The sequence below is a fragment of the Callorhinus ursinus genome, unplaced genomic scaffold (assembly GCF_003265705.2).
Source record: "Callorhinus ursinus isolate GAN/ISIS: 27379988/994484 unplaced genomic scaffold, GSC_fseal_2.0 scaffold86, whole genome shotgun sequence".
Taxonomy (NCBI): domain Eukaryota; kingdom Metazoa; phylum Chordata; class Mammalia; order Carnivora; family Otariidae; genus Callorhinus; species Callorhinus ursinus.
In genome coordinates, this window is record NW_027397148.1 from 1,155,195 (window position 1) to 1,174,791 (window position 19,597).

At 36.6% G+C, this 19,597-nt stretch overlaps 1 protein-coding gene across 12 annotated transcripts in view; it reads right to left on the minus strand.

Annotated features, from left to right (window-relative positions):
* Window positions 1-19,597, minus strand: part of CEP192 (centrosomal protein 192) — a 146,337-nt gene that overhangs the window by 96,886 nt on the left and 29,854 nt on the right. For 7 of the 12 annotated variants that reach the window (XR_012376801.1, XR_012376800.1, XM_025865172.2 and 4 more), the window contains exons 7-10: window positions 19,043-19,163; window positions 6,909-7,057; window positions 5,645-5,783; window positions 4,710-4,843 (exon numbers count right to left, since the gene is read on the minus strand). Coding sequence is in view for 10 of the 12 variants with exons in the window: in XM_025865172.2 (XP_025720957.1) it covers window positions 4,710-4,843; window positions 5,645-5,783; window positions 6,909-7,057; window positions 19,043-19,163 (543 nt within the window). In the remaining 2 variants the exon portion in view is untranslated. Of the gene's footprint in view, window positions 1-4,709; window positions 4,844-5,644; window positions 5,784-6,908; window positions 7,058-19,042; window positions 19,164-19,597 lie in introns of those variants that run through there. The other 5 variants (XM_073888046.1, XM_073888044.1, XM_073888048.1 and 2 more) reach the window with 4 other exon arrangements.

Consider the following 19,597-nt stretch of genomic DNA (forward strand, 5'->3'; position numbering starts at 1 on the left):
GCAGAGCCGCTCTCTTGCTGTGATCTAATAATAAATAATACAAAGACAAATGCAGCTGCTTTGACAGTTTTTAAACCTAAACACAAAATAGGTTTTTGTTTATATTTTGAGAAATATAACTCTCCCAGGAAAACCTGAGTTAGGAAATGTGAGGAGAAAGGAAAAAGTAAAAGCAACCCAAAGTTCTCTTAGGAGGTGGGGTGTCAAAAGGAGATAAGGAAATTATTTGAAAGTCCCATCTTACTGGCATCTAAAAGAAACAAAGAGGCAATCAAAATGCCCTGGTGGGAACATGCTGATGTCATCTCAAATAATGGCTGAAAAATATGGCTGAGAATGATTTAAGGAAGAGAAAAAATGCCCTCCAAATAATGAAAAAACAGTATCCCTCATAGACTCTAACCATTGATTTTAAGATTTGCCATTATTATATGTACCACTAAGACAGAGAACACTAAACTATGACATATCAGTAACTATAAGACATATATTGATTTCAGAAGTGTTAAAATATGAAAAATGTGTATCTTATATTAATGAAAAAAATCAAAAAAATTCCAAATGCTTAAGGAGGAAAAATGGGAGGGAAGGAAGGGGAGAGCAGGGATAAACAGTACAATAAAAATTTTGAAAATGATAAAAACCATGTAAAGTAAATATCAAATGAAGGAAATATAAAAATAAAATCAAGAATATTAATCATTACACTAAGTATTAAAGGATTAACTAGTTAATCAAAAAACAGACTTACATCAAATTACATCAAAAAGTAAAACCTAGGGGTAGCTGGGTGGCTCAGTCTGAGTATCCAACTCGATTTCAGCACAGGTCAAGATCTCAGGGTCATGAGACTGAGCCCCACATCAGGCTCCACACTCAGCGTAGTCCGTTTGTCCCTCTCCCTCCCCCTCTGCTCCTCCCACACACCCCCAGCCCCTTGCCACCACTTGCACACACATGCACACAATCTCAAATAAATAAAATCTTAAAAAAAAAGTAAAACCTAGCTACATGCTATTTATTAGAAACCCTGTAAACAAATGATAAAGAAAAATGTAAATGGGATGGAAAAGAAGATAACAAGTATACACAAAATACAGAAAAAGCAAGGGTATCAATACTAACAGACAAAGGAGAATTTAAGGTTACAAGCACTGAATAGGATAAAAAAGAAGGGCAGTATTACTAATAATTAGTGAGGTTATAAATCTATAATCTTATATGCAGTACACATAGCAGAGAAGTACATAAAGAAAAAATCGGAGGTGCAAAAATAATTTGGTAAAAATTCAATTAAAATTGGAGACTTTGACTTATCTTTTCTGGAATTGATACATCTAGTACAGAAAAATAAAAGTGATCATATGGGGAGCCTGGGTGGCTCAGTCAGTTAAGCGGTCAACTCTGTGGAGGGCAATCCCTATTTTTAGTATGCTTTGCTAGAGCCAAAGAAGCAGTAAGGATTTTGTCTCGAATTACCAGGTTCCTGTCTTCTGACTGCAGACCTGCAGGCACAGAGGCTGGTCACCAGTAATTCAACCCCCACCAGCTAAAATGATCTCCACCATATTGAAAGGAGTCGTACCTATTTCTTTAAATATTCAAAAACAACCATGTATAGAGAAAATTAAGAGAGCTGCTATACATGCCCAGGAAAAAAACACAGGCTCAGAAAGGACCTGTAAAACCTTAACTTTCACCCTATGCACATCTCTGCACAGACATACTCTATAAAAATAAAACAAAGAGCAAACCCTAGAGAAAAGGGAGAATGGAATTTCTAGAGTTATCACATAAGATTCAAATGTCCAGTTTGCAACAAAAAATCACAAGGCATACAAAGAAACAAGAAAGCGTGATCCATTCAAAGGAAAAAAATAAATCAACAGTGAATGTACATGAGGAAACCTGTGTATCAGATTTACTAGACAAAGACTTTGAAAATAACTGTCTTAAAGATGCTCAAAAAGCTAAAGGAAGATATGGACAAGCAAGAAAATGATCAATGCACAATATGTGTAACAATAAAGAGGTAAGTTTTAAAAAGAGCCAAACAGAAATTCTGGAACTGAAAGGTACAATAACTGAAGTGAAAAATTCACTAGAGGGGTTTGAAAACAGATGTACACAAGTAGGATAAAGATACAGCAAACTTGAAAATAGGACAATTGAAATTACAAAGCTTCAGAAAAATGAACACAGTCTAAGGAACCTGTGGAATATCATCAACACATTGTGGACCAACACCACTTTCTGCAAAACACAGAAGAGAAAAAGGGAAAGAAATTATGGCTGTAATAAGCAATGCAAGCAATACAGGCTACAGTATTTCTAATAATATTAATGTATTTCTCTTATGATTTCCTTAATAATTTTTTCTTTAGCTTACTTTACTGTAAAAATATAGTATATGACATATACAACATACAAAATATTTATCACTCCTTATGTTATCAGTAAGGCTTCTAGTTAATAGTAGGCGATTAGTAGTTAAATTTTGGGAACTCAAAAGTAGTAGTTTCTATGTTGAGTTCCTTAGATGTCATTAAGGAAAATGGGCTGCTAATCTTGCCAAAAAGAGGACAGAAAATTGTCACCTCATGGTAACACAAACCATATGACCTTATGATATGGGAAAAAGAAGACATCTCATGGAATAATGTAACATACTTTATGGTTGACCCACAGGTAGGAATCTCCCCCCATCTAAGCAACAAAGCTTTAATGCAAGTGCTCATTCCACACTGGAACCTCAGCAGCCAGAGGCCACTCTCACCATCCCTCCACACTCAATGCCCTCCTTCAACCACAGCTGCAGGCTTCAGGACTTTACATTTATAGGGCCTGAATGCTCCTCTAGAACCTGGCCCTCTTATGATTAAATCCTGTTTTAGAAAATGGACTGGAAATGAATCATCAGAAACTATGGTTTTACTTAGAAAGACTTCAAAACTCCAAAAAACTTTTAGAACGTAACTCAGTCAGAACTTGGGGACTTCCTTCAATAAGTATGATGAGATTCAATAATCAGGATTCTGCCTTATTTTATAGTTATCCAAGTATTTCTTTTATTTTCCTACCATGTTTCACGAAGGAAGATTATCTTTGTATAACCTACAATACCAAGCACCGTACCTATCACCAAGATGTTACCAATGATTCTTTTTAAAATCACCTGACCAAGATGCCAAGGAATTCGTGAGATTTAACAATATTAAAACTATTGTTTTTAATGACAAATAATTACTAATTAGAAAAATAATTATTATAACAGAATAAAGTCCTTAGCCTAAAATTAAATGGCCATGAATAGACAGATTTATAAAATTTATCAAATATCACATTTTGACAAAAATCAAGATTAATAGATGCTGTCTCCCTTTTCTCATTGGCTATCTCTAATCAGCTGAGAGCTGGACTATTAACTAGATATATTATAACTCCATGACTATACGTAATTATAACTCAGATGACTATACATATGACCAAGCATCCACAGTACTATCTTAGAAGGAAAAACCCATCAACTCTGAACACTTGTTCTGGTTACCTGAGGCAAGGGGCTCTGTACTCTATTCGTGCATAACTGGTTCTTTGGATGAGTAAGAAATTCTTGAAGCTGCTGACTAAGCAACTTTTGGATAAGTAAAATATTCCTATATATAAGAAAAGTACTATACTGTAGAATACAACCACCATACTGAGAATTCAGAAAAATAAATGCAGTCTAGAGTTACTGAAAAGTAACCAAGGACTTCATGAAAGATTGGAAAGATGATCAAAATCTGGATTAGGGAAGAAAGGAAGAAAACAAAATAGGAACAGGAATTTGTAGAAGAAACATACAAGAGAAAAACAGATTAATATGGGGCCAGATTATAAAGCATTTTAAGGATTATTAATTTGAAACACTGAGGCATAGAAAGTATTTTATGTATTATATACATTAAAAGCCATTGTAACAAAATTAACCTGTTGTTGACAAATGTAACGGAATGGCACAATAAATCAGACATGAGGTAGTAAGCATCTTCAACTTGAGTAGTGGTAAAGGAAATAAAGAGGAAACCTAAGACACAGTCCTGAGAACACACTGAGAGAAATTAGGTTTTCTGAGCTTCATTGCCTTTAAAATGACAATCCCATCATCACTTACTGCCTTAATCAAAAAGGATTACTATGAAGATAAGTAACTGTCTCTGTATATACCAACACACACATTCCCTCTAAATTAAAAATCATCATACAACCCTGAGGCATACATTACTTTTAAAAAGGCGACAAAGAATTGGTAAGAGTCAGAAATGACTACCAAGTTTCAAGTGTAGGAGTAATGGGTTGCTATTAACAAACAGAAAACAACGAATGGAAAACAAACACGCTTGAGCAAGGTTAAAGATCAACAGTTTGCTTTTTTATTTAATGTTCTGTTACCAAGCTGAAGAATTTTTCAAATGAATGATCTAAATGCAAGTCAAAAATATTTAAATTTAAGAAAACATATGTAATTATATTTTTAATATAATCTTAGTGATCTCAAAGATATATACCAACACACACATAAAACATTATCAGTAGGGAAACTTTTTAATATTTTTTCTATATTTTCCAGAAATCAGCAGTTGTTACTATGAAAAAAAAACTGGTATCATTCAAAAGGCTTTTTATCCTTTTCATAGAAAATTTGAAGAAAATGCATATAAACTTACTCTGCCATGATGTGGGACAATACCCTTCAAACTGTCTGCCCTTTCTTTCTCTTGTTCAATTCTCTGAGTACTAGAAGAACATGATAATACACCATCTATATGCCTTCTACTATCTCCAGTATCTACAAAATTACCTGAAATACAAGAAAAAAATTAATAGAGCAATGTCAAAGTCTCAGTAATCTAATAACTGCTTTTTTTTTTTAAAGATTTTTTATTTATTGTATTTATTTGAAAGAGAGAGACAGAGATAGCGAGAGAGAGCACAGGCAGGGAGAAGAGGGAGAAGCAGGCTCCCCGCTGAGCAGGGAGCCTGATGTGGGACTTGATCCCAGGACCTTGGGATCATGACCTGAGCCAAAGGCAGATGCTAAACTGAATGAGCCACCCAGGCGCCCCAAAACTGCTTCTTGCTATTCAAATTATTTTATGTAAACGTAGTTAATTAACAATCATATGACAAATACAGCAATTTGCATACAAGAAAAAGTAACCATCAGTAAGAGACAACAGGAAATGTGACAAACTGCGACCACACAAAGAATTCATTTTTAATTTTCAAATGTCTGAATAAAACACACTCATTTGTAATAAGAAATGCAAGCAATACCCACTACAGTATTTCTAATAATACTAATGTATTCTTTTGAAAACTTTTAGATTGTTTAAAAATTTGAAAGAATTCAACAGTTAACACAGGTTACATTATACCAAAGAAATGAATCTTTGGAAAAAAGGCAAAGTCATATAGAATTTAAGAACAATGGTATTAAGAGGGCAAGTGTTGTGATGAGCACTGGGTGTTACATGCAACTAATGAATCACTGAACACTACATCAAAAACTAATGATGTACTGTATGGTAGTTAACATAATAAAAAATAAAATAAAATCTTAAAAAAAAAAAAAACAACGGAGTCATATTTCAATACTTACTGGTCCCAGGCAGACAAACAACATGGCCTACTTCAGACTCTTTGTGGGTTGTTTCAGAATTTCCTGAAGAGTGTGAGCCATGGGAAATCAAAGAGCTGTTATTTTCTGATTGAGATTTATAGCTATCATTTTCATTTGCCTGTTGAAAAAATATCTTAGCTGTATTAATTTTTTTAAATTAAAACCAAATATTTTTAGGGGAAAAACATGAGAAGCAGAGACTGACTTCTTGACAGAAGGATGCCAGGTAATTAATGTAGAAGGAATTGGAAACATCACCATTATAATCACCAGAGGAACAGTTGTTTCTAGGAGGCCTCAGCAATGATACTAAATTCAGTTTGTGAAAGGTTCTTGGGGAATAAGAAGTTAACATGGCCTCAATGCATCATTCCCCAGATTACTTATTGATAACAAAGAAGAAAAGAAAGGCACCTACACTAGGAGACATCTAGCCAACAACACATTAACCAAGATTATCAAACACAACATCACCAATAGTGGGACCAACAGACTTCTACATCTCCTGATGTGATACAAGGAGAAGCATATATCATACTTATGTTTAATCTTAACCTGTTCATGATATACATGCTTACTTTGAATTCTTGCCAAAATCTTTGATCAGGAGGGGAAAAAAGCAATCAGATATAACCAGCTTATGGGTCATTTTACAAAAACTTTAATGACATGGAAGAACTACTCCAAAGTGAAATACTAAAGAGAGAGGACAACCAGAAGCAACTGTAATCCTTGATTAAATCCTAGATCAAAAACAATAAAAGTGAAGGACGTTTTGGAGACAACTGGATAAATGTGAATATGGACTGTATATTCATTTACATTACTGTATCAAAGTTAGATAACAGAAGTGAGATTATGCAGGAAAATATCTTTATTTGCAGGAAAAAATGTCAAAGTATTAGGGTGACATGTCAAAATATCTGCAAATTCCTCTTAAATGATACAGGAAAAAAGTATTCATGGAAGAACAAAGAAAACATAAAGATGGCCAAATGTTAACAATTGGTTAATTTGGATGAGGGGCATACACATGTTCACTGTGATATTCTTCAATTTTTCTGCAGAGGAAGGAAAAGTAAGAAGCAGCAAGAAAGGATGGACAAGGTATTTCTCATCACTTTCTATCTGGAAAAACAGAGACCAAAAAAACCAAAAGCATATGTTTTATGGTAATATCTAATGAGACCAGTAATAGTTTTCTAAAGTCAAATTTCTGAAAAACCGTAAGATTGGAACATACCTGACATGGATCACTTGTAGGTAATTTAAAATCTTTTTCTGGATGTTCCTGTTCTAGGTCTTCATATATCATTCCTGGAATAGCCAGTTGCTCAAAGTAAGCCTCCAAATGTTCATCATAAAACTCTTCATCATCAATATCATCATCTACTGGTAAAATGGTAAAAAAAAAGAAAAAGGAAACATTTTAAAGTACTGACTGAACGATAATATTTAATCAAAAGGGTTGATAAAGACTTCTGAGGAAGAAGGCAGAGTAGGAGGTCCCTAAGCTCACCTCATTATATGGATACAACTAGATAACACCCACGTAAGTGTGAATAACCCAGAAAAGGATCCAAAGACTGGCAGAGCAAACACTCCACAGCTAAATGTAGAGAAGAGGCCACATCAAAGAGCATAGGAAGGGCAGAGACACAGTCAGGAGCTAAATGAACCCATGGGATAGTCTTCAAAAGGGAGGGATTCCAAGGGTGCAGAGAGGGGAGAGAAACAGAACCTCACACCAGGCACCCTAGGCATGGGGAAGACAAACCCCCAAGACATTTGGCTTTGAAAAACACAGGGGTCAAATTTCACAAGTTCTTTCAGTCACTGGGGCATACCACCTGGAACTTTAAGAATCAGTGGGTTTGGCTCTGGCAGAGCCAAGAGGGCAAAAGGAAATGGAGTCCCTGCCTTTAAAAAGCACAACAAACAGCCCTGCAGAGATACAACATAGAAGCAACAGTCTGAAAACCACCTACGGTATGCAGGAGATTTGTTGACTAATTTTGGTGCATATGCTGGAGAAGTAGGGATCTTTGGGAGACTTCAGGAACAAGGGAGCTGGTAGGCACTATTTCCCTTCCCTACTCCCCAGCCTAGATACACAAACACCTGCAGGGACCAGTGGAGCTAAGACACTCACTAGGTAACTTGCTAACAGTGCACCCTGCCCCACACTCTCCTGCAGCTACACCCCTTCCAATATGCTCTTGGCCAGAGCACATCCAAAGTAGTGCCACAAGCCTGGCAGTGTGCAAGCAGCCCTCCAAAATGACTTCTGCCCCAGGGAGAAAGAAAGATAACCACATACATATCAAGACTGTGGTCCCAGGAGAAGGCTGAAGACAGAGAGCTAATCTGACTGCAGGCCCCACCCACCAATGAAAGCTTCCCAGGGGACAACACAGAGAAAGCATCTTGCAATTTGGTGCTACCACAGCTCTGGAAACACCTGGTCTGAACTCAACTCAAGCCCAAGGCAGCCCCAGAGTGGCCCATTACAACACAGGGACCAAACCCTGCCCATAACAGACAAAAGAAACTCCAAGTGACTGCACTGAAGGCAAAAGTGGCTCAGCCACAATAGCAGGGCACACGCAACAGGAGATACCCCTTAAGCACCAGGTTCTAGTAAACAGGGGAAACTGCACTGGGGGGCACTACAGGACCTTTTCTTCATAAGGCAGCCACTTTCAAGAGCAGGAGATGTAGATGACTGTCGAACCATATAGAAACAGACACAGAGAGTTAGACAAAATAAAGACAGAGGAATATGTCCCAGATGAAAGAACAGGACAAAAATCAAAGCAATAGACCAAAGATAAGTAATATTCCTATAGAGAATTTAAAGTAATGGTCATAAAGATATGCACTGACTAGAGAAAAAAGTAGAGGACATCAATGAAACCCTTAAAAAGGAAATAGAAAACATAAAAAAACATAAAAAAAGTTGAACCATTTCATAACTAAAATTAAAAATACATGGAACAGATGAACTAAATAGACTAGATAAAGCACAGGAATGGATTAGCAACCTGGAAGACAAAATAATGGAAGACATTCAAGCTGAACATTAAGAGAGAAAAAATAATAACAAAAAAGTGAAAATAGACTTAGAGAACTCAGTGACACCATCAAATGTAATAATATTCACATTATAGGGATCCCAGAAGGAGAAAACAGAGAAAAGGGGGCAGAAAACTTATCTGAAGACACAACAGCTGAAAACATCCTGAATCTGGAGAAGGAAACAGAAATCCAGATCCTGAAGGCACAGAGAGCCCCCAGCAAAAATCAACCCAAGGAGGTCCACACCAAGACACATAGCAATTAAAATGGCAAAAAATAGAGATAGAGAATTCTAAAGGCAGCAAGAGAGCTGGGGCGACTGTGTGGCTCAGTCAGTTAAGTATCTGACTCTTGATCTCAGCTCAGGTCTTGATCTCAGGGTCGTTAATTTAAGCCCCACGTTGGGCTCCATGCCTTAAATAGATAAAAATAAAAATAAATAAAAGCAGCAAGAGAAAAGAAAACAGTTACATACAAGGGAATCCCCATAAAGTTATCAGCGGATTTTGCAGCAGAATTTTGCAGGCCAGAGGGACTGGCATGATATATTCAATTGGCTGAAAGGAAAAAACCTGCAGTCAAGAATACTCTATCCAGCAAGGCTATCATTCAGAATAAAGAGAAAGAGAGTTTCACAGACAAACAAAACTTAAAGGACTTCAAGACCATTAAATCAGCCCTACAAGAAATGTTAAAAGGCAATTCTTTAACTGGAAAGACGTTAGGTAGGAGTACGAAAGGTAGGAAGCACAAAGGCAGTAAAAGTAAGTATGTATAAGAATTAATCAAGGGATTCACAAAATAAAAGGATGTTAAGCATGACACATACCTAAAACATACATATACCTAAAACGTGGAGGGGAGAGAAGTAAAGAATGGGTTGAAACGTAAGCGACCATCAAATTAATAGACTGCTATATGCAGAAGATGTTATATACAAACCTAATGATCACCACAAATCAAAAATCAGTAATAGATAAGGAAATAATAAAGAGAAAGGAATCCAAGTACATCACTAAAGAATGCCACCAAACCCTGAGAGAAGAGAAAGAGAAGAAAAAAACAGAACTACATAAACAGACATAAAACAAGTAACAAAATGGTAGTAAGTACATACTTAGCAATAATTACTTTGAATGTAAATGGACTAAACACTCCGATCAAAAGACACATGGTGACTGAGTGGATGAAAAAGCAAGACCCATCTATAAGCTGACTATAAGAGACTCATTTCAGACCTAAAGAACCATGCAGATCGAAATTGAAGGAAAGAAGCATTTATCATGCAAAAGGAAGTGAAAAGAAAGCCAGGGAAGCAATATTTATATTGGACAAAATAGACTATAAAACAAAGAAGGTAACAAGAAACAAAGAAGGACACTACGTAAAGGGGACAATCCAACAAGATATAGCAATTATAAATATATATGCACCCACCGTGGGAACACCCAAATACATTAAGCAACGGATAGCAAATATGCAAAATGTAAACAACAGTAACACGGTAACAATATAGGGCTTTAACACCGCACTTACAGCAATGGACAGATCATCCAAACAGAAAATCAACAAAGAAACAGTGACTTTGAATGACACGCTGGACCAGATGGATCTAATAGATATATTCGGAGCATTCCATCCTAAAACAGCAGAATACTTCACAAGCGCACAAGAAATATTCTCCAGAATAGATTACAAAGTAGACCACAAAACAAGTCTCACCAAATTCAAAAAGACTCAAGTCACACCATGCATCTTTTCTTAGCACAACACTATGAAACCAGAAATCAAACACAAGAAACTATCTGGAAAGAACACAAATACATGGACGTTAAATAACACGATACTAAGCAATAAATGGGTCAACAAGAAATCAAAGAGGAAATCAAACAATACATAAACAAATGAAAATGAAAATACAACAGTCCAAAATCTTTGGGATGCAGCAAAAGCTGTTCTAAGACGAAAGTTTGTAACAATACAGACCTATCTCAAGAAGCCAAGAAAAATCTCAAACAATCTAACCTTACAAATAAAGGAGCTAGAAAAGACAAACAAAACCCAACAACAGTAGAAGGAAGGAAATAATAAAGATTAGAGTAGAAATAAATGAAATAGAAACTAAAAAACAATAGAACAGATCAATGAAACCAGAAGCTGTTTCTTTGAAAAGATAACAAAATTGACAGATTTTTAGCAGTACTCATTTAAGAGAGAGAGAGAGAACTCAAACAAAATCAGGAATGGAAGAAGAGAAATAACAACTGACACCAAAGAAATACAAAGGATTATAATATTATGAAAAATTATATGATAACAAATTGGGACAACCTAGAAGAAATGGATAAATTCATAGAAACATGTAACATCCCAAAAGTGAATCAGGGAAAAATAGGAAAACTGAACACACTGATTACCAGCAAAGAAATTTATTTTACCTTTTTTTAAGATTTTATTTATTTATTTGAGAGAGAGAGGAGGGGCAGAGGAAGAGGGAGAAGCAGACTCCTTGCCGAGCAAGGAGCCTGACGCGGGACTCGACCCCAGGACCCCACGATCACGACCCAAGCTGAAGGCAGACGCCCAACTGACTGAGCCACACAGGTGCCCCACCATCAAAGAAATTTAATCAGTAATCAAAAACACACAACGAAAGTCTAGGACCAGATGGTTTCACAGGTGAATTCTACAAAACATTTAAAGGAAAGTTAGTATCTATTCTTCTCAAACTCTTCCAAAAACTAAAAGAGGAAAGAAAGCTTCCAAATACATTCTATCATTACCCTGATACCAAAATCAGATAAAAACACTATTAAAAAAAGAACTACAGGCCAGTATCTCTGTTGAACAGAGATGCAAAAATCCTCAACAAAATATTAGCAAACCAAATCTAACAACAGATTAAAAAGAACAACTTGTCACAATCAAGTGAGGTTTATTCCTGTGATGCAAGGGTGGGTTGATATTTGCAAATCAATCAACATGATACATCACATTAATGAGAGAAAGGATAAAAACCATATGAACATTCCAATAGATGCAGAAAAAGCATTTGACAAACTACAGCGTCCATTCACGATAAAAACCCTCCACAAAGTAGGTTTGGAGGGAACATACCTTAACATAATAAAGGTCATATCTGAAAAGCCCACAGCAAACATCACACTCAATGGGGGAAAACTGATGAAAGCTTTTCCCCTAAGGTCAGGAACAAGATAAAATGTCCACTCTTCACCACTTTTATTCAACACAGTCCTAAAAGTTCTAGCCACTGCAATCAGACAACAAAAAGAAATAAAAGGAACCCAAATTGGTAAGGAAGAAGTAAAACTTTCACTATTTGCAGATGACATGATACCATATATAGACTACCCTAAAGACTCTACCAAAAAACTACTAGAACTGATAAATTCAGTAAGGCTACAGGATACAAAATCGATTTCTATACATTAATAATGAATAGCATAAAGAGAAGTTAAAAATCCCATTTACAATTGCAGCAAAATAATAAAATACCTGGGAATAAACGTAGCTAAGGAGGTGAACAACCTGTAATTTGAAAACTCTAAAACACTGATGAAAAATTGAAAACACAAACAAATGGAAAGACATCCATGCTCACGGACTGGAAGAACAAATATTGTTAAAATGTGCATACAACAATAAGCAATCTATAGACTTAATGCAATCCCTATCAAAATGCCAACAGTATTTTTCACAGAGCTAGAACAAACTATCCTAAAGTTTGTAAGGAACCACAAAAATCCCCCAATAGCCAAAGCAATCTTGAAAAAGATAACAAAACCAGAGGTACAACAACCCCAGATTTCAAGATATAAAACAAAGCTGTAGTAATCAAAACAATATGGTACTGGCACAAAAATAAACACTCAGATCAAGAGAACAGAATAGAAAGCCCATAAACAAACTCACAATTTATGGTCAATTAATCTTCAACAAACAAGGCAAGAATATGCAATGGGAAAAGAGCCATGGTGTTAGGAAAACTGGACAGCAACATACAAAAGAATGACACTGAACCAATTTCTTAGACCAAACACAAAAATAAACTCAAAATGGATTTAAGACCTAAATGTGAGACCTGAAACCATAAAACTCCTAGAAAACAGCACAGGCAGTAATTTCTCTGAAACTAGCCAAAACATTTTTATAGCTATGTCTCCTGAGGCAAAGGAAATAAAAACAAAAATAAACTATTGGGACTACATCAGAATAAAAAGCTTCTGAACAGCAAAGGAAACAATCAACAAAATATATGAAGAACTAATATAACACCAAAAAACCAAATAATCCAATTTTTAAAAATGGGCAAAAGACATGCACATACATTTCTGCAAAGACAACATACAGATGGCTAACAGACATATGAAAAGATGCTCAACATCAATCACTGTCAGGTTGCATTTAATCAAAACCACAATTAGATATCACCTCATACCTGACAGAATGGCTAAAATCAAAACCTTGAGAAAACAACAAGAGTGGACAAGGATATGGAAAGAAAAGAACCCTCCTACACTGTTGGTGGGAATGTAAACTAGCACAGCCACTGTGGAAAACAGTATGGATGTTCCTCAAAAAATTAAGAATACAACTATCATCCAATCCAGTAATTACACTATTGGGTATTTATCTAAAAAATACAAACAGAGAATACAAGATGGCAGAGGAGTAGGAGACCTTAGCTTTGTCTGGTCCCAGGAATTCAGCTAGACAGCTATCAAATCATTCTGAACACCTGTGAACTCAAGTGGAGATCTAAGAAAAGACCTGCTTCAATTCTATAAATAGAAAAGTGACCACTTTCTACAAACTACCAAAACTGAACCAGGAAGAAATAGAAAACCTGAACAGACCCAGCAAGGAAACTGAAGCAGTAATCAAAAATCTCCCAACAAACAAGAGCTCAAGGCCAGATGGCTTCCCAGGGGAATTCTACCAAACATTTAAAGAAGAATTAATACTTATTCTTCTGAATAAGTTTTCAGAAGCTAAGGAGGTGAACAAAAACAGAAATGGAAGGAAAACTTCCATTTTCAAAAATGGAAGTTTTTGAAAACTTCCATTTTTTTCAAAAAACAGAAATGGAAGGAAAACTTCCAAACTCATTTTATGAGGTCAGCATTACCTTGATCCCAAAGCCAGACAAAGACACTACTAAAAAGGAGAATTACAGATCAATATCCCTGATGAACATGGATGCAAAAATTCTCACCAAGATATTGGTCAATAGGATCCAACAGTACATCGAAAGGATTATTCACCATGACCCAGAGGGATTTATTCCTGGGCTGCAAGGGTGGTTCAACATCTGCAAATCATTCACTGTGATATATCACATTAATAAAAGGACAAAAAAAAACCATATTATCCTCCCAGATGCAGAAAAAAGCATTTGACAAAGTACAGCATCCTTTCTTGATTAAAACTCTTTACAGTGTAGGGATAGAGAAATATACCTCAATATCATAAAAGCCATATATGAAAAGCCCACAGTGAATATCATTCCCAATGGGGAAAAGCTGGAAGCTTTTCCCCGGAGGTCTGGAACATGGCAAGGATGTCCTCTATCACCACTGCTGTTCAACGTAGTACTAGAAGGCCTAGCTTCGGCAATCAGACAATAAAAAGAAATAAAAGGCATCTGAATCAGCAAAGAAGTCAAACTCTCACTCTTTGCAGATGATATGATACTTTATGTAGAAAATCCAAAAGACTCCACCCCAAAACTGCTAGAACTCATAGAGGAATTCAGGAAAGTGGCAGCACATAAAATCAATGCACAGAACTCAGTTGCACATTTATACATTAACAATGAGACAGAAGAAACAGAAACTGCACCCAAAACCCTAAGATACCTAGAAATAATCCTAACCAAAGAGGCAAAGAACCTGTACTCAGAAAACTGCAGAATACTCATGAAAGAAACTGAGGAAGACACAAAGAAATGGAAAAACGTTCCATGCTCATGGATTGGAAGAACAAATACTGTTAAAATGTCTATGCTACCTCAAGCAATCTACACATTTAATGCAATCCCTATCAACATACCATCAACTTTTATCACAGAAATGGAACAAATAATCCTAAAAGTTGTATGGAGCCAGAAAAGACCCCGAAAAGCCAAAGGAATGTTGAAACAGAGAACCAAAGCTGGTAGCATCACAATTCCGGACTTCCAGCTCTATTACAAAGCTGTGATCATCAAGACAGTATGGTACTGGCACAAAAACAGACACAAAGAACAGTGGAACAGAACAGAGAACTCAGAAATGGACCCTTAAAACTCTATCGTCAACTAATCTTTGACAAAGCAGGAAAGAACATCCAGTGGAAAAATGACAGTCTCTTCAACAAACAGTGTTGGGAAAATTGGACAGCCACATGCAGAAGAATGAAAGTGGACCATTTCATTTCACCATATACAAAAACAGACTCAAAATGGATGAAAGACCTAAACGTGAGATAGGCATCCAACGAAAACCTAGAGGAGAACACAGGCAGCAACCTCTGTGACCTCGGCCACGGCAACTGCTTGCTAGACACATCTCCAAAGGCAAGGGAAACAAAGGCAAAAATGAACTATTGGGACTTCATCAAGACAAAAAGTTTTGCACAGCAAAGGAAACAGCTGACAAAACCAAGACAACCGACAGAATGTGAGAAGATATTTGCAAATGACATATCAGATAGAGGGCTAGTATCCAAAATCTATAAAGAACTTATCAAACTCAACACCCAAAGAACAAATAATACAATCAAGAAGTGGGCAGAAGACATGAAAAGAAATTCTCCAAAGACGACGTATAAATGGCCAACAGGCACATGAAAAGTTTAAAAAAATGCTGCACATCACCTGGCATCAGGGAAATACAACCAAAATCAAATTGAGATACCACCTCACAGCAGTCGGATGGTTAAAATTAACAAGTCAGGAAACGACAGATGTTGGCGAGGATGCGGAGAAAGGGGAATTTTACACTGCTGGTGGGAATGCAAGCTGGTGCAGCCACTCTGCAGAACAGTATGGAGGTTCCTCAAAAAATTGAAAATAGCTACTCTACAACCCAGCAATTGCACTACTAGTGATCACAAATGTAGTGATCCGAAGGGGCACGTGCACCCCAATGTTTATGGCATGTCCACAATAGCCAAACTATGGAAAGAGCCCAGATGTCCATCAACAAATGAATGGATAAAGAAGATGTGGTATATATACACAATGGAATATTACTCAGCCATCAAAAAAAGAAATATCGCCATTTGCAATGACATGGATAGAACTAGAGGGTATTATGCTGAGTTGAAATAAGTCAGAGAAGGACAATTATCATATGATCTCACTCATATATGGAATTTAAGAATCAAAACAGAGGAGCCTAGTGGAAGGGAGGAAAAAATAAAACAAGACGAAATCAGAGAGAGAGACAAACCATAAGAGACTTAATCATAGGAAACAAACAGGGCTGCTGAGGGGGGTGGGGAAGGGGTAATTGGGTGATGGACATTAAGGAGGGCATGTGATGTAATGAGCACTGGGTATTATATACGATTGATGAATCACTGAACTCTACCTCTGAAACTAATTATACACTACATGTTAATTAATTGAATTTAAACTTAAAAAATTTTAGAAATTTTAGGGGCGCCTGGGTGGCTCAGTCATTAAGCGTCTGCCTTCGGCTCAGGTCATGATCCCAGGGTCCTGGGATCGAGCCCCACGTCGGGCTCCCTGCTCAGCGGGAAGCCTGCTTCTCCTTCTCCCACTCCCCCTGCTTGTGTCCCCTCTCTCGCTGTGTCTCTGTCAAATAAATAAAAATAAAAATCTTAAAAAAAAATTTTTAGAAATTTTAAAGAGGGAAAATAAATTTAACCCAATCCAAAAAAAAAAACAGAAAACACTAATTCAAAGTCTACATGCACCCCTATGTTTATTGCCTCATTATTTAGAATAGCCTAACTATGGAGGCAGCCCAAGTGTCAACAGGTGAATGGATAAATAAGATGTGGTACACACACAAACACACACATAGGGGAATATTAGTCAGCCATAAAAGAGAATAAAATCTTGGAGCACCTGGGTGGCTCAGTTGGTTAAGGATCTGCCTTCAGCTCAAGTCATGATCCCAGGCTCCCTGCTCAGCGGGAGTCTGCCTCTATGTCTGCACCGCCACCCCCAACTTGTCCTCTCTTTCTCTCTCAAATAAATAAATAATAAAAACGTTTAAAAAAAATTTTTAAAAGAAAATAAAATCTTGCCATTTGCAACAACTTGGATGGAGCTAGAAAGTATTATGCTAAGCAAAATAAGTCAGAGAAATACAAATACTATATGATTTCACTCATGTGGATTTTAGGAAATAAAACAAACAACCAAAGTGGGGGGGGAGAGAGAGAGAAAGAGAGATAAACCTAGAAACCGACTTTTAACTAGAGTACAAACTGATGGTTACCTAAGGGGAAGTTGGTGGGCAACTGGTGAAATATGTGAACCAGAGTACACTTAATATGATAAACACTGAGTAATGTACAAAACTGGTACATCACTATATTGTACACCTGAAACTAATATAACACTGTATGTCAACTATACTGTAATTAAAATTTTTAAAAAAGGTTGATAAAAACACATGGGTCAATAGTCCATGTGATTTTGTTTTAACATCTGTAATAAAAATACTATTTATAATTTCAACTATAAATCATTGCGAACCTTCTAATACAAACTAAATATTTAATCTTCCTTGAGAGAATAGCACAGAAAAAAATTCTGGCATATGGCAAAAGTTGGAATAAATGTGGCATCAAAGATCAGTGGCATCAAAGATCGGTGGGAAAAAGGCCACCCAGGCGCCACAATTATTCAGAAAATGGTGTGCTGGGACACCTGGGTGGCTCAGTCAGTTAAGTGTCTGCCTTCGGCTCAGGTCATAATCCCAGGGTCCTGGGATCAAGTCCCACGTCAGGTTCCCCGCTCAGTTGAGAGCCTGCTTCTCCCTCTGCCTGCCACTTCCCCTGCTTGTGCACACACTCTTTCTCTCTCTAACAAAAAAATAAAAATCTTTTAAAAAAGCAAGACAGAAAATGGTGTGCCAATGGGCAACTATCAAAAAGGGACAGATAAGCCTGTCACAGGAGAAGTAAAAACAAATTCTAGGTGAACTAATGATTAAGTATAAAGTGAAACTTCAAACAATATCTGATCTTGAGAAAGAAGCAACTAAGGAAAAAAATATATAGCAAAGTTGAATACCAATAGATAGGAATAAAAATTATTCAACTTTCATCAAACCAAAAAGCTGTAAATAAGCAAAATAGTACCAGTGGTTTTTAATGTTCTAACACCCAGCCCAGCAAGGCCAGGGTAAAACTAGAACTCTCAATCACTAGTAATGGTATTATAACTTGTCACTGCCTTTTCAAGAGGATAATTTTGCAATCAGCATTAAGAGCCTTAAAAAACCTAGCCTACTAAAACAAAGGTCTGTATGAATTCAGTCAATGATTCCTTATTCACAATTCTATAATCCAAAAATATCTAAACACTTTGGCAGCAAAACCTATCATGAATTTATAATTATTTATCCCACTCAGCTCATCAGCCTGGCCTTCAAAGCTACAATTAATTTGGTCCCTTCCTATTTGCCTGAGTTTATTTCCCAAAATAGCTTCCTACAGGTGCTGTAAACCTGCCACACAAAACCGCAAGTTTAACTATTCTCCAAACATGGTCTAAAATGCCCCCACCATAGCGCCTTTACAGAAGCTGTCCTGCTTCCTGAAATACACTTCTCTTTCCAAATCTATGTTAAGGCCTATCATGGGTCTTTTCATAAAAAAGGAAAAACTGCATCCCCTTTTAAGAAAGCTTCACAGATACTTTCCTCAATCAGAACTAATTTGTCATCCTTCTATGATTCCTGCACAATTTGTACTATTGAGGTATACTTAAGGTAGTCAGAGGGTTAGCTGTGCATCTCTTCTCTCACTTGGCAGAACTTTCAGAGAGCAGAGACTAAATATTTCATTATCCCCCCAATTTCTTGACATAGAGCTTTATATTCTGTACCCTAATGATAATAAACTGAGGGATGAGCATAATCATATCAGGATTCATAATAAATAAGTTTTCAAAAATTCCATCACTCAACAGAAGTGCCATGTGAGTGCTGGTAGGGAGGAGGTACAGAAGACAAACAAAAAGCTGGCATAGTAACTACTGAAACAAAGAAGTAGAAAGACTTAGAGACTAGGAAAACACAAGTCACTTTACAGTACCAGAAGAATCCTCCAAGCTTGTCAGTGATGTAAGTTTCTCATTTTCTAATAAACTAGTGTGGCTTAAGTCATTGTGTGGATTCTTGTCTTCAAAATGTTTTCGAGCAAGAGGAATAATAATCTGTAAGAAATAAAATGCCAAGTCACAGAAGCAAACTCACTACTTTGAAGACCACACTACAAGGTTGCAAAAAAGACCACCAATGTGATCAGTATTTGTAATTCACAATTTAGGCAATGAAGGTCTAGCTGTTTTATGTGTATCAATAACTTTCTTCCTGCCCCCATTCCACTTTCCTCCCCTGACCCACCCACTTGAGACATTGCTAAAATTTAACATCTCAAATTGAACGCACAAGCTCAGAAGACCTAGTAATATAGTTAGTACACTAATACCCAACTGAATTTGAACAATACAAGGCTTGGGGTAGGAAGTGAAGATAACAGTCAAGTTGGACTCTGCAATCTACACTGAAATCGCTGATTTTTCTGCTTCTCAACCCAGGGACAATATAATCCTAACAGCACACAGCAGTATGTTAAGGGCATTCAAGG